The sequence below is a fragment of the Rissa tridactyla genome, chromosome Z, assembly GCF_028500815.1.
Source record: "Rissa tridactyla isolate bRisTri1 chromosome Z, bRisTri1.patW.cur.20221130, whole genome shotgun sequence".
Taxonomy (NCBI): Eukaryota; Metazoa; Chordata; class Aves; order Charadriiformes; family Laridae; genus Rissa; species Rissa tridactyla.
The window spans coordinates 56,958,774-56,973,480 of record NC_071497.1 but is presented as its reverse complement, the minus strand read 5'-3'; the positions used below and the strand labels follow the sequence as shown (position 1 = coordinate 56,973,480).

At 59.7% G+C, this 14,707-nt stretch overlaps 1 protein-coding gene and 1 long non-coding RNA gene across 2 annotated transcripts; both read left to right on the top strand.

Annotated features, from left to right (window-relative positions):
• Positions 1-7,741: 7,741 nt before the first annotated feature.
• On the top strand, positions 7,742-8,577 carry LOC128902629 (uncharacterized). Its single transcript, XR_008463845.1, has 3 exons — positions 7,742-7,931; positions 8,130-8,170; positions 8,446-8,577. It is a non-coding gene; the product is annotated as an uncharacterized LOC128902629 (long non-coding RNA).
• A 147-nt stretch (positions 8,578-8,724) lies between these two features.
• LOC128902628 (SUN domain-containing protein 3-like) lies at positions 8,725-11,189 on the top strand. The gene is made up of 5 exons (XM_054185928.1): positions 8,725-8,782; positions 9,290-9,390; positions 9,893-10,060; positions 10,409-10,498; positions 11,025-11,189. Exons 1-5 carry the CDS (start codon positions 8,725-8,727, stop codon positions 11,163-11,165), a joined length of 558 nt encoding a protein of 185 aa, XP_054041903.1. The 3' UTR covers positions 11,166-11,189.
• The last annotated feature ends 3,518 nt before the right edge of the window (positions 11,190-14,707 follow it).

The window sequence follows — 14,707 nt, the reverse complement described above, 5'->3', positions numbered from 1 at the left end:
CACTAGTTCTCTCTTACAAGAGAAGTTAATCACTTTGCACTGTGACAGATGTGCATGGTTATTCTCTCAACAACTCTACTGCCAGCAAGCTGGTGTTATGTCAAGACAAAATATGTAATGTTCTTCTTGGATTGAATTATCAAATGTCCCTAAATTCACGAACATGTGAAGCATGAGCATTGCCTTGTGGTCAGGTAGAGCCTGATGTCCTCCCCTGTGCTTTATGTCCAAGGGACCGGGTGAGGAAGGCGAGCAAGAAACTCTGCTGGGGACATCTCCCCACACCCTGCAGAAAGGGCCAAATCAGAGCTTCCCTCTGCAGGTACAGTGTGTGCGTCTGGGCAAGAGGCCAGGGCAGCAACGCCGGTTGGCCAGCAAGCCGCTTGCAGAAGAAGTGCAGACGGTCCCTGCTGGGACAGGGGCCTGACCGTGGCCGAGAGAAACATGGGTGGGATGCGGGGGAAGAGTGGCATCCGTCAGGGAGGCAAAAGCAGAAGGAAGAGCAGATCAGCCCCATGTCTGTGTTGGACCCTGCAGCTCCCCAGCTGCAGCCACCGGGCAGGCGGTGGCAGGGCGGACGCCCAGCACCTTGCCCTGGCAGCAGGACTTTCCCTGGGCCCTGCTTCCCCGGCACCAGCGAGCCGCAGGTTTCCACGGCTGCCCGCCACCTCCCCGAGGCCGGGCGTTTGCTCTGCAGGGGCACAGGGGTCCTTTGCCGCCTGCGTGGGAGGAGGGGAGGGGAGAAGGGCCCGGGGCAGAGGCCGGGCGGTCAGAGGAAGACGCACAGAGCCTGCTCTCACTCTTTACACCCCGGAGTAACGCTGCTTTTTGCCACGGTTTCTTTGCAGAATGGGATTCCCAGAGGCTTTCGGTTTCTGAAACTTGGCCTGCAGAGCAACTGGGGAAAACCGTGTATCGAGTGCGGGTGCATGGGAAGATCGTGGGAAGGAAGGCCGTCGGCCGGACGCCTGTGTAGACCTTCTTCCCTCAATAAAAATTAAAGCAGAAAACTGAGAAACAGAGCAGAGGGATGCGGCCGTTAGTCTGGTGCAGAGCAATGTCGTTTCAGAGGCCCCCTCAAAGCTGCCAACTTCTGCCTTTCGCAGGCTGAGGCCTTCCTCAGGCTTTCCGCTTTCTCTCCACCAAGGAGATGTTTCCTAACCGAGCAAAAGGAGACGACGCTCCCATAGCCTTTCCTTGCCTAAGGTCCTTGGTGAAATCCTTTGGCACGAGGAACAAGGTCATGGGGAACAGGAGAGGTGCCTGAGGACTGGAGGAAGGCTGACATCACTCCAATCTTCAAAAAAGGCAAGAAGGAGGACCCAGGGAACTACAGGCCGGTTAGTCTCTCCTCTGTCCCTGGGAAGGTAATGGAGCGACTCATTCTGGATGTCGTCTCCAAACACATAGAGGAACAGGAAGTTATTGGAAGTGGTCAGCATGGATTTACCAAGGGCAAATCATGCCTGACCAATCTGATAGCTTTCTATGATGTTATAACGGGTTGGCTGGATGAGGGGAGAGCCGTAGATGTCATCTACCTTGACCTTAGCAAGGCTTTTGACACTGTCTCCCATAACATCCTCATTAGGAAGCTGAGGAAGTATGGGCTAGACGAGGTGACAGTGAGGTGGATCGAGAGCTGGCTGAGTGACAGAACTCAGAGGGTTGTGATCAGCGGCACAGAGTCCAGTTGGAGGCCTGTAACTAGTGGTGTCCCTCAGGGGTCAATACTTGGACCAACTTTGTTCAATATATTCATTAATGACCTAGATGAGGGGACAGAGTGTATCCTCAGCAAGTTTGCTGATGATACCAAGCTGGGAGGCGTGGCCGACACTCCAGAGGGCCGTGCTGCCATCCAGCGTGACCTGGACAGGCTGGAGAGCTGGGCAGAGAAGAACCTAATGAGGTTCAACAAAAGCAAGTGTAGGGTCCTGCACCTGGGAAGGAAGAATGCCAAACACCAGTATATGTTAGGGGCGGACATGCTGGGAAGCAGCTCCGAGGAGAAGGACCTGGGGGTCCTGGTAGACAGCAAATTATCCATGAGCCAGCAGTGTGCCCTTGTCACCAAGAAGGCCAATGGCATCCTGGGCTGCATAGGGAAGACTGTGGCCAGTAGGTCGAGGGAGGTCATTCTCCCCCTCTACTCTGCACTGGTGAGGCCACAACTGGAGTACTGTGTCCAGTTTTGGGCTCCCCAGTTCAAGAGGGACAGGGAACTACTGGAGCGAGTCCAGCGAAGGGCAACCAAGATGATTATGGGACTGGAGCACCTCCCTTATGAGGAAAGGCTGAAAGAGCTGGGACTCTTTAGCCTGGAGAAGAGAAGGTTGAGGGGGGACCTGATTAATGTTTACAAGTACCTAAAGGGTGGGTTTAAGGAGGACGGAGCCAGGCTCTTTTCAATGGTTCCCAGCGACAGGACAAGGGGCAATGGGCACAAGCTAGAACATAGGAAGTTCCATTCAAATACACGGAAAAACTTCTTTACAGTGAGGGTGACAGAGCCCTGGAACAGGCTGCCCAGGGAGGCTGTGGAGTCCCCTTCTCTGGAGATTTTCAAGACCCGCCTGGATGCAGCCCTGAGGGATGTGCTTTAGGCAATCCTGCTCTAGCAGGGGAGTTGGACTAGATGATCTCTAGAGGTCCCTTCCAACTCTGAAGATTCCGTGATTCCGTGAGGGCCATCCCTGCGTCTCACCCCAGGCAGGAGTCATCGGAGCCTGGCAGCGTTGGGGGTCAGGATCCCCAGAGCTCATGAGCTCCCCCCCCATTCCCTTCAGGGGACACCGTGCATCTGGGGACTGGGTCTAGTGGGGGCCCACATGGGGTGCAGCCATGGCTGGGACCCTTGAGGGGTCTGAAGCTCCAGCGCAAGGGCTCCTGCCGCAGTATCACAGGCCCTGCAGTTATTGCTCCAGTCCCAGGACATGTCGCTTCTAGTGTCTGGCCATACTGTCCACGGGCGTCTGTCACAAACCCAAACCAACCTATTGATTCGGGGAATTTCTCCGCATCTAATGGACTTGCCTGTGAGCAACCTATGAACTCCTGCTTCTCATATAGGAAGAAAAGAAACACTAACACATCTCTCCGGCGAGACAGCCCTGATCTCTTGGCACACCTCTCCCCACAGCCTGCTCCACGCCACCCATTTTCTTCCCCTCTCTCCTCCCGCCCTGCTTCCTGTGGCCAGCAGGTGGAGGGAGGTCATCCTCCCCCGCTACTCTGCCCTGGTGAGGCCGCACCTGGAGTACTGTGTCCAGTTCTGGGCTCCCCGGTTCAAGAGGGACAGGGAACTGCTGGAGAGGGTGCAGCAAAGGGCTACCAAGATGATTAGGAGACTGGAGCACCTCTCTTATGAGGAAAGGCTGAGGGATTTGGGTCTCTTCAGTCTGCAAAAAAGACGGCTGAGCAGGGACCTTATCAACACTTCTAAATACTTCAAGGGTGGGTGTCAGGAGGATGGGGCCAGGCTCTTTTCAGTGGTGCCCAGCGGCAGGACAAGAGGTCACGGGCACAAACTTGACCATAGGAAGTTCCACCGAAACGTGAGGAGGAACTTCTTTACCCCGAGGGTGCCAAAGCACGGGAACAGGCTGCCCAGGGAGGCGGTGGAGTCTCCATCTCTGGAGACATTCAAAACTCACCTGGACACGATCCTGGGCAACCTGCTCTAAGACGACCCTGCTCTGGCAGGCGGGTGGGACCTGATGATCTCCAGAGGTCCCTTCCAACCCTATGATTCTATGATTGTATGATTGTATGATTCCTCTGGCTCGGCCCTTGGAAACTGCTCCGACTGGAACCCGCAAGTTCCTGCTGCTCTCCAGCACAAGCCGTTTGTGGGCCCCTGCTGCAACCACGGTGCAGGGTTCTGAGCCGCCTCTGGCAGAGCCATGCAAGAGCCCAGCCCTCGCCTCGCTGGGACCCCCGGCCCCGTGCTGCTGCTGCTGCTGCTGCTGCTGCTGCTGCTGCTGCTGCGTCCTGGTGGGTCTGTGGTGAGGAAGAGAAGCCGTGGGGGCTGTTTCAGAGAGGGCTCTGGCCCTTGTGCTGCAGAGGCCCTGGGAAGAGGTGGGGGCTGTGGAGGAGGGCAGCTGCTCCCCTCTCCCCGTAGACCGCCAGGCCTCTGAGACGCCTGCCCAGGGGCGGGTTGGTGCTATGGGGGCCGGGGGCAGTCGAGGTGAGAAGCAGTTGTGCTGCCCTGCTGCGCCTGCTGCTGTTTCGGTCTCAGCACAGCGGGGATGTCTCCCGGTAGGCTGCCCAAAGGCTGTCTCCTGGCCAGGGCCTCGGCTCTCGTGGCATGGAGGCAGTGCAAAACAGGGCTCTGCCTGTTTCCTCCCAGAGGGGTAGCCCCTCTCCCGAGGAGCAGGGCACCAGCTGGAAAGGGCCAGCACGCTGCAGCTGCAGTGCTGGAGAAAAGGAGAGTGGCCACCAAGCCCGGCCCCACAGCACTGTGAGCCACTGTCTCCCACCTGGAAGGAGCTCGTGCTGTCCTGGTGGCTCTTGGCTCATGGCAGGTGTTCCCTTGGCCACATTTTGGTGGCTGTTGCCTGAGTGTCCACCCCTGGGCAGGCAGCATTCCTGCAGTGGAGCAAGTGGGCATAGGCTTGGAGGAGAGCTTCGTTTCTCCCCAAGATGAAGAGGAGAAGGGCTCCTCCAAGAGCACAAGGGGCATTAACAGCCCTCTGAAGGAGAGCAGCAGACAGCAGACAGTCTCTCCTGGAGACATCAGCTGGTGGATAGGACACACAGAGCCTAATGCAGGGCTGGTTGTTCCGGAGGGGGAAGCTGTCAGGAGCTGTAGGCATAGTAAAAGCCGCGAGGCTTAGAAACCTGCCTTGAGCGCAGGAGAGTCTGAGCTCTGCCCGAGTGCTGTTGAGTTCAGCCTGAGAAAAGGAAGCGATGTTCCTCATGACTGTACCAAGCCTGCTTGGCTTAGCCGGGACCCACGGCCCCGCAGAACCAGCGTCATCAAGCCCCAAGGGAGCCCTGGGGCCACCTGCCCTGCATGCCCATGTGGAGCTGGGTACCATGTCCACGTCTTTGTGGGATCCTGGAGTAACCAGAGGGTACACCGGTACGGTAGAGGCCAAGAGGCCAAAGCCTCATCTGTTCTCCCTGCCCAGGCACGCCGTCAGCGCCCTGCCTGCGAGGGGAACCTGCCAGGCCCTCTGTGGCAGGGCTGCCCCCCTCTCCGGGGCATAACCCAGCCCCCTGCCCATGCTTTGTGGAGGGAGTGCACAGGACCAGTGCCACCTCCCGCAGGGGTCTGGCATACGCCCTGAAGGGCCGGCCACCTAGAGAACAGTCCGCAGGCTTTTCTCCAGTGTCGTTGAGCAAGGTTGGTCTTCAGCATTGCTTATGGTCTGGCCACAGCCCTGGTCTCCCTCGGTGGAGGGACTGTGGCCGGTGGGGGGCCGTGGCAGGGACGGAAGCCCAGAGGCTTCCCAAGGCCCGTCTTCTGGACAGGGCCTCCACACTGGCGGCTCCCCCCGCTCTTCGCTCGCAGGGCGTGGAGACAGTGCACAGCAGGGCTCCGTCTTTGTCCTTAGAGGTGCTCACTCTCATCATGGCCCGGCAAGGCCCTGCAAGCTGGCTTGTCCCAGAAGGGGATATTGGGGTGTCCTGGGTGCTCGTGTGTCCCGTTGAGGATGGAGGGGCGCAGCAGCCCCTTGGCATGTCCCTGGGGCCAGTTTGGTGGCTGAAGCTCCCCATGACGATGTGGAGCCAGAGGGGCTGAGTGGGCCAAAGCCCCGTGCAGCCCCAGCCCGTGTCACCCTGAGCCACCGAACCCTCCTTGCTCCATGGGACACCCCCATCTGGCATGGCAGGCCCTGCCCAGGCAGGGGGAAGGCAGGGGGCCATGCTCGCTACACACCATGTCCCCGTGCCACCACACGAGATCCCCACTGCCCTCGGGGCAGCCTGTGCCCCCCTGTCCCAGGAACCTGCCTGGTCCACCGAGAGCCTATAAAGCACACAGCAAACACCCTCCTTTCTCGACCCAGGCTGCGGTGGGTTGACCCCAGCACACCGATGCCCAGCCAGTCCCCAAGAAATGGCTGCGTTGGAAAGACCAAAGGCCCAGGATTTATTGCGGAGCTTGACGATCCATGGTGTGGAGCAGCCTTTGGGTCCCTTTGGCTTGGCTCTCCTTGCTGTGTCCCCTCCCAGCCTCTCGCCCAGCCTCAGCCCACTCGCTCGGGGACACACAGAGAGGACCAGAGGAAGCCTTGGCGCTCTGCAGGCACTGCCCAGCACCACCTGAAACATTGCTGTGTTTTCAACACTGTCTGCTCACAAATGCAAAGCACAGCGGCCAAGCGGGCAGCGGGGTCTCTCTCCACCCCCCCACCCCTCCTGCAGTTCCTCCTCTGACATCACAGCCACGACCTCAGACCGTGCGGGGACAGGCTTTGTGAGGTCATGCACCGTGGGCTATAAGATGTGGTCTCGCGGTGTGCTGCTGGCTGTGTGCCTGTGGCAGGCGTTCTCCTCACGGCTATCTCCAGGAGGGATCTGCCCGCACACACACCACTCCTGCGGCTGAAGGAGGCCACCTAAGCTTGCGGGAGAGCTTCGTTGCTCGCGAGGATGGGGAGAAGAAGACGGGCCAGGGGCAGCCGGGCAAGGTCTCGGCAGGCTCAGGGCACCAGACAGCCCAGGCCCGCACGCCGCAGGCCTGCAGAAAAGAAGCGTAAGTTCAGTGCTGCCTTTCGCCCCGTGTTTGCACCAAGTCTGCCTGGCTCGGCCGGGAGCCACGGGCCTGCACACCCAGCCTCATCCTGCCCCGAGGGAGGCCTGGGGCCACCTTGTCTCCCGGTGACCATGACGGAGATGGCTACCGTGCCCGTGTCTTTGTGGGATACTGCACTAACCACGGGGTAGGCTGGGACTCGTGCCAGCCCCCCTGCCCAGGCACGCCAGCAGTGCCCTGCCTGCGAGGGGATCCTGCCCGGCCCTTGTACCCCACTCCCAGGCTGCGCCCAGCTGCCCCCTTCTCCAGGGCAGAACCACGGCCCTGCCCCTGCCCCCAGGGAGGGAGGACCGGCGCCCGCCTCCCTGCAGGGATCTGGCACGCGTTGGACCAGTGTCCTCAAGAAGGGTCCTCAGGCTTTTCTGCGGTTTCTTTGCCCAGGGTTGGTCTTCGGTCTGCCAGCGGCTGTGGACGCCGTCCAGAGATGCCTCAGCACAGGCATCTCCACCCTGTGAGTACAAGACGTGCGCAGTGGGGACACGGAGACGAGGGGTGACAGTGGGTCAGGGCGAGCAGGGGGAGGCTGGCGGTGCTCCCCGCCAGCAGACCCTGTCTCCTCCAAAATTCCTGCTCCTTGGCTTGGAAGAGAAAGTCCCCTCGTGCAGGGCTCTGCCCTTGGCCACTGCTAAGCCAGAACTCCCTCTTTTTCAGGAACGAGATCGTCACCTCGAACGTGAAGAGGATCTTCACGATCCTTTTCTTGTTGAACCTGGCTGCTCTTGGTGAGTATTCCTCTGCTGCCAGCGGAGGCACGGAGGCAGGGAGCGCGGGCTTCAGCGTGAGGCAGAGGAGCGAGTGGGGCCTTTCCAGCCTCCCACGTCTGCAGCTCAGGGAGCTCCCAAGACGCTCCCTACGCGCAGAGCGGGGAGGGGAAATGGGGCGTAGCTGTGGGGCGGCCAGCGTGCCCGGGAAGCAGGGCTGTGCAGAGCCCCGAGGCCCAGGGAGAGAGAGGCTCCCTTCTTGGAGCCGCAACCTCTCTCTGCACCCTTGCCCCATGTCCCCAGCCAGCCTCTTGCCACCGTGCTGGGGGAGGAGACCGCGGGACTCCAAGCATTGTCAGAAACCCTCCTAAAACAACTCTCTCTTGCTCATGTGAATTACAGTTGGTTCCTGCTGCGGGATCCTGCAGCTCATGTGGATGCAGGGGGCAGAGGATGTGGCACAGGTCAGTGACTGCTGCTGTGGGACAGGAAAGGCCCACGGAGGAGCCCTGCTGGCGGTGGGTGGGGAAATGGCCCAGCACTCCGCTTCCAGGCAGTGACCCAGAGAACCAGCAGCAGCTTCTGCCGTGCCTTCCTAGAGCCACCAGCTCTGGAAAGCCCCGGCAGCTCGGGGACTCAAAGGGAGAGCCTTTCTCTTTCAGGTGCCGCTGGGGCAGGCATCAGCCAACCTGTGGTCCCTACGGTAAGAGCCCTCTCCTCTCTCCTCACCTGCAGCACCTTTGGCGGGCTAGCGGCAGATGAGCCCGTGCTATTTGCCTTCCCTTGCACTGTGCCCAGGGCTCGTGCCTTTCGCTCCTGCCTGGGCCTTTTGCTCAACCCGGACGGGGAGGGAAGCGCTTACAAACCAGGGAAAGAAAAGGGGGCTCGAGCGCCCCTCTCTCTGCTCTCCCTGAGCTTGGAGGCTCTGGGAGGGGCTGGGCAGCGCTCTGACGAGATCTGCTTTCCTGGTGACTGCAGGGAACAATCCCCAGCAATGGAACTCCTGAGGAAGGAGATCAGGCGCCTGGCTGCAGAGATTGATGCTAGGAAGGAGGTGATGCTGCACTTTGGGAAAGAGGGCTGGGACGGGCAAGGCCCTTCCTGGGCCACTTGGTGGGCTTTTCCTGCTCACCCCACACAGCCATCCCCAGCCAGGGGCTGCTGGTCGAGCTTCTCCGCTCTAAAGCCCCTTGCCCTGGCCAAGGGACCTGTGGTCATTTCCCCTGCTCCCATGTGTCTTTCCAGGAAGTTTGGCAAATGGGAGAGGCAATGTCTGCAAGCACGCAGATGTCTGACTGGGCTCTGAAAGAGGCAGGTACGGATGGACGCAGGCAGGCAGGGCTCTCATCGCACTGAACTCCTGCTCAGTGCTCCCAAAAGGAGGCTGCGCTGCAGACTCTGCTCGACAAAGCGTAGGGAGATTGAACGAAACCACGGTGCCCAAGAGCGTGACTGTGGCAGAGCTGGGCCCAGCCCTGCCGTCGGACCCCTCGCTGGTGCCCCTGGCAGCATTTCTGCCCTCTCCCTCTCCGCTGAGCTTTGCTGGGGAACAAAAGCGAGCGGACGGGCTGTCCACGCAGCGCGGCCTCGGCTTGGGTCTGCAGCTCTTCCCCAGGGGGCTTGCTGTCTCCCAGCACCCGCAGACCTTCTCTTTGTGCAGCCGGGAGGGGCGTGGGGCACGGGGATCCCCTCCTTCTCCTGGGGCACCTCCAAGCGTGCGCTGCTGGCTGTGGGGCTGGCAGGCAGCCTTAGTAGTTGCCTGCAACCACCAGGTGCTCTGAGCCTGGGCCTTTTGCAGTCACCTGCGCTCTTCTCCCTTCAGGGGCTGCCGTGGACCTGCAGAGATCGTCCAGCAGCTCTGCAGGACTCTGCAGGGTGTTTTGGTTCCTGTGTGCTCCAGCCCCCCAGGACACCTTTGTGCAGGTACAGGAGCAGAAACCGTCATTGCTGCTTCTCTTGCCTCTTTGAAGGTGTGGGGCAAGTCCTGGGGCATCTCCCCTCAGGCCAATGGCGTTGCCCAAGGCCCCGGCACCGGGGCGGTGCCAGGCACCTGAGGTCTCCCACAGGGCTTGGCTCCCTAGAAAACAGCAGTTGCCCTCAGAAAGGGGCTGCGCTGAGCTGAGCTTCCTGCCCACCCTCCCTGGTCCCTGCTGGGTGAAGATACTTCTCCTTCGGGACCCCATTTCCCTGCCACAGCTCTGATTGTCCCTCTCCCGCGGGGGCAGTGGAGGGGGTGGGAGGCTGCAGAGCTGCTGGCTGCAGAGCTCCTGTCCGCTTCCCAACACGCCATTCGTTTCGAGCACAAGCACAGCCCACAGGGGCAGTGCCGCCTGTGCTCCTGGCTCCACAGGAGCACAGGGGCCCCGTCATGTCCTCCTGTTCCCATCACGCCCTCACGTTCCATCCTCTTGCTCTCCGCTTTCAGCCGGATGCCTTGCCAGGATACTACCGGCCTTTCCAATGGTCTCGGAGCAAGCGGCTGATCCGGTCCCCCACACAAATACAAGCGACAGCCATCACCAGAGATCAAACCTCAAAGATGGCCTCTGCGCTGGGGACTGTCAGCAGTGCCCCCCGAGATTTCATTGTCTCTGTAAGTCTCTGCCGGGCACTGGGGGTTGGGATCTGGCCACGGGCAAAAGCTCTAACGGGGACTTGCTGCTCTCTGCGCATCTGCCGAGATTCTGCCGTTCCCTGAGGGGACATTTCAAGGGACGTGCCGGGTGGTATCACCCCTCCTAAGGCTCCCTCGGCACCTTTTGGCCCAGCACCTCCGGGCCCCTGAGCAACACACAAGGAGGACACTCAGCCCCACCGCATCCTGCGCCAGACCGCACTGGAGCCGCAGGAGTGGGGTACAGATGACGGGCGCGGGTCTGGCATGAGTGTTTCCTGGTGCTCGGGTCATGACTGACTTCCTCCCCTGTGCTTTATGTCCAAGGGACCAGATGAGGAAGGCGAGCAAGAAACTCTGCTGGGGACATTCACCTACACTTTGCAGAAAGGGCCAAATCAGAGCTTCCCTCTGCAGGTACAGTGTGTGCGTCTGGGCAAGAGGCCAGGGCAGCAACGCCGGTTGGCCAGCAAGCCGCTTGCAGAAGAAGTGCAGACGGTCCCTGCTGGGACAGGGGCCTGACCGTGGCCGAGAGAAACATGGGTGGGATGCGGGGGAAGAGTGGCATCCGTCAGGGAGGCAAAAGCAGAAGGAAGAGCAGATCAGCCCCATGTCTGTGTTGGACCCTGCAGCTCCCCAGCTGCAGCCACCGGGCAGGCGGTGGCAGGGCGGACGCCCAGCACCTTGCCCTGGCAGCAGGACTTTCCCTGGGCCCTGCTTCCCCGGCACCAGCGAGCCGCAGGTTTCCACGGCTGCCCGCCACCTCCCCGAGGCCGGGCGTTTGCTCTGCAGGGGCACAGGGGTCCTTTGCCGCCTGCGTGGGAGGAGGGGAGGGGAGAAGGGCCCGGGGCAGAGGCCGGGCGGTCAGAGGAAGACGCACAGAGCCTGCTCTCACTCTTTACACCCCGGAGTAACGCTGCTTTTTGCCACGGTTTCTTTGCAGAATGGGATTCCCAGAGGCTTTCGGTTTCTGAAACTTGGCATACGGAGCAACTGGGGAAAACCAGGATACACCTGCATTTATCGAGTGCAAGTGCATGGGAAGATCGTGGGAAGGAAGGCCGTCGGCCGGACGCCTGTGTAGACCTTCTTCCCTCAATAAAAATTAAAGCAGAAAACTGAGAAACAGAGCAGAGGGATGCGGCCGTTAGTCTGGTGCAGAGCAATGTCGTTTCAGAGGCCCCCTCAAAGCTGCCAACTTCTGCCTTTCGCAGGCTGAGGCCTTCCTCAGGCTTTCCGCTTTCTCTCCACCAAGGAGATGTTTCCTAACCGAGCAAAAGGAGACGACGCTCCCGTAGCCTTTCCTTGCCTAAGGTCCTTGGTGAAATCCTTTGGCACGAGGAACAAGGTCATGGGGAACAGGAGAGGTGCCTGAGGACTGGAGGAAGGCTGACATCACTCCAATCTTCAAAAAAGGCAAGAAGGAGGACCCAGGGAACTACAGGCCGGTTAGTCTCTCCTCTGTCCCTGGGAAGGTAATGGAGCGACTCATTCTGGATGTCGTCTCCAAACACATAGAGGAACAGGAAGTTATTGGAAGTGGTCAGCATGGATTTACCAAGGGCAAATCATGCCTGACCAATCTGATAGCTTTCTATGATGTTATAACGGGTTGGCTGGATGAGGGGAGAGCCGTAGATGTCATCTACCTTGACCTTAGCAAGGCTTTTGACACTGTCTCCCATAACATCCTCATTAGGAAGCTGAGGAAGTATGGGCTAGACGAGGTGACAGTGAGGTGGATCGAGAGCTGGCTGAGTGACAGAACTCAGAGGGTTGTGATCAGCGGCACAGAGTCCAGTTGGAGGCCTGTAACTAGTGGTGTCCCTCAGGGGTCAATACTTGGACCAACTTTGTTCAATATATTCATTAATGACCTAGATGAGGGGACAGAGTGTATCCTCAGCAAGTTTGCTGATGATACCAAGCTGGGAGGCGTGGCCGACACTCCAGAGGGCCGTGCTGCCATCCAGCGTGACCTGGACAGGCTGGAGAGCTGGGCAGAGAAGAACCTAATGAGGTTCAACAAAAGCAAGTGTAGGGTCCTGCACCTGGGAAGGAAGAATGCCAAACACCAGTATATGTTAGGGGCGGACATGCTGGGAAGCAGCTCTGAGGAGAAGGACCTGGGGGTCCTGGTAGACAGCAAATTATCCATGAGCCAGCAGTGTGCCCTTGTCACCAAGAAGGCCAATGGCATCCTGGGCTGCATAGGGAAGACTGTGGCCAGTAGGTCGAGGGAGGTCATTCTCCCCCTCTACTCTGCACTGGTGAGGCCACAACTGGAGTACTGTGTCCAGTTTTGGGCTCCCCAGTTCAAGAGGGACAGGGAACTACTGGAGCGAGTCCAGCGAAGGGCAACCAAGATGATTATGGGACTGGAGCACCTCCCTTATGAGGAAAGGCTGAAAGAGCTGGGACTCTTTAGCCTGGAGAAGAGAAGGTTGAGGGGGGACCTGATTAATGTTTACAAGTACCTAAAGGGTGGGTTTAAGGAGGACGGAGCCAGGCTCTTTTCAATGGTTCCCAGCGACAGGACAAGGGGCAATGGGCACAAGCTAGAACATAGGAAGTTCCATTCAAATACACGGAAAAACTTCTTTACAGTGAGGGTGACAGAGCCCTGGAACAGGCTGCCCAGGGAGGCTGTGGAGTCCCCTTCTCTGGAGATTTTCAAGACCCGCCTGGATGCAGCCCTGAGGGATGTGCTTTAGGCAATCCTGCTCTAGCAGGGGAGTTGGACTAGATGATCTCTAGAGGTCCCTTCCAACTCTGAAGATTCCGTGATTCCGTGAGGGCCATCCCTGCGTCTCACCCCAGGCAGGAGTCATCGGAGCCTGGCAGCGTTGGGGGTCAGGATCCCCAGAGCTCATGAGCTCCCCCCCCATTCCCTTCAGGGGACACCGTGCATCTGGGGACTGGGTCTAGTGGGGGCCCACATGGGGTGCAGCCATGGCTGGGACCCTTGAGGGGTCTGAAGCTCCAGCGCAAGGGCTCCTGCCGCAGTATCACAGGCCCTGCAGTTATTGCTCCAGTCCCAGGACATGTCGCTTCTAGTGTCTGGCCATACTGTCCACGGGCGTCTGTCACAAACCCAAACCAACCTATTGATTCGGGGAATTTCTCCGCATCTAATGGACTTGCCTGTGAGCAACCTATGAACTCCTGCTTCTCATATAGGAAGAAAAGAAACACTAACACATCTCTCCGGCGAGACAGCCCTGATCTCTTGGCACACCTCTCCCCACAGCCTGCTCCACGCCACCCATTTTCTTCCCCTCTCTCCTCCCGCCGTGCTTCCTGTGGCCAGCAGGTGGAGGGAGGTCATCCTCCCCCTCTACTCTGCCCTGGTGAGGCCGCACCTGGAGTACTGTGTCCAGTTCTGGGCTCCCCAGTTCAAGAGGGACAGGGAACTGCTGGAGAGGGTGCAGCAAAGGGCTACCAAGATGATTAGGGGACTGGAGCACCTCTCTTATGAGGAAAGGCTGAGGGATTTGGGTCTCTTCAGTCTGCAAAAAAGACGGCTGAGCAGGGACCTTATCAACACTTCTAAATACTTCAAGGGTGGGTGTCAGGAGGATGGGGCCAGGCTCTTTTCAGTGGTGCCCAGCGGCAGGACAAGAGGTCACGGGCACAAACTTGACCATAGGAAGTTCCACCGAAACGTGAGGAGGAACTTCTTTACCCCGAGGGTGCCAAAGCACAGGAACAGGCTGCCCAGGGAGGCGGTGGAGTCTCCATCTCTGGAGACATTCAAAACTCACGTGGACACGATCCTGTGCAACCTGCTCTAAGACGACCCTGCTCTGGCAGGCGGGTGGGACCTGATGATCTCCAGAGGTCCCTTCCAACCCTATGATTCTATGATTGTATGATTGTATGATTCCTCTGGCTCGGCCCTTGGAAACTGCTCCGACTGGAACCCGCAAGTTCCTGCTGCTCTCCAGCACAAGCCGTTTGTGGGCCCCTGCTGCAACCACGGTGCAGGGTTCTGAGCCGCCTCTGGCAGAGCCACGCGAGAGCCCAGCCCTCGCCTCGCTGGGACCCCCGGCCCCGTGCTGCTGCTGCTGCTGCTGCTGCTGCTGCTGCTGCTGCTGCGTCCTGGTGGGTCTGTGGTGAGGAAGAGAAGCCGTGGGGGCTGTTTCAGAGAGGGCTCTGGCCCTTGTGCTGCAGAGGCCCTGGGAAGAGGTGGGGGCTGTGGAGGAGGGCAGCTGCTCCCCTCTCCCCGTAGACCGCCAGGCCTCTGAGACGCCTGCCCAGGGGCGGGTTGGTGCTATGGGGGCCGGGGGCAGTCGAGGTGAGAAGCAGTTGTGCTGCCCTGCTGCGCCTGCTGCTGTTTCGGTCTCAGCACAGCGGGGATGTCTCCCGGTAGGCTGCCCAAAGGCTGTCTCCTGGCCAGGGCCTCGGCTCTCGTGGCATGGAGGCAGTGCAAAACAGGGCTCTGCCTGTTTCCTCCCAGAGGGGTAGCCCCTCTCCCGAGGAGCAGGGCACCAGCTGGAAAGGGCCAGCACGCTGCAGCTGCAGTGCTGGAGAAAAGGAGAGTGGCCACCAAGCCCGGCCCCACAGCACTGTGAGCCACTGTCTCCCACCTGGAAGGAGCTCGTGCTGTCCTGGTGGCTCTTGGCT

Bases quoted from the DNA above. Each gene is read 5' to 3' on its own strand.
- LOC128902628 (XM_054185928.1), top strand. From the start codon at position 8,725: ATGGGAGAGGCAATGTCTGCAAGCACGCAGATGTCTGACTGGGCTCTG. The intron at 10,061-10,408 runs GTAAGTCTCTGC...TTTATGTCCAAG, and splicing joins CCCGAGATTTCATTGTCTCT to GGACCAGATGAGGAAGGCGA. The intron at 10,499-11,024 runs GTACAGTGTGTG...GTTTCTTTGCAG, and splicing joins ATCAGAGCTTCCCTCTGCAG to AATGGGATTCCCAGAGGCTT.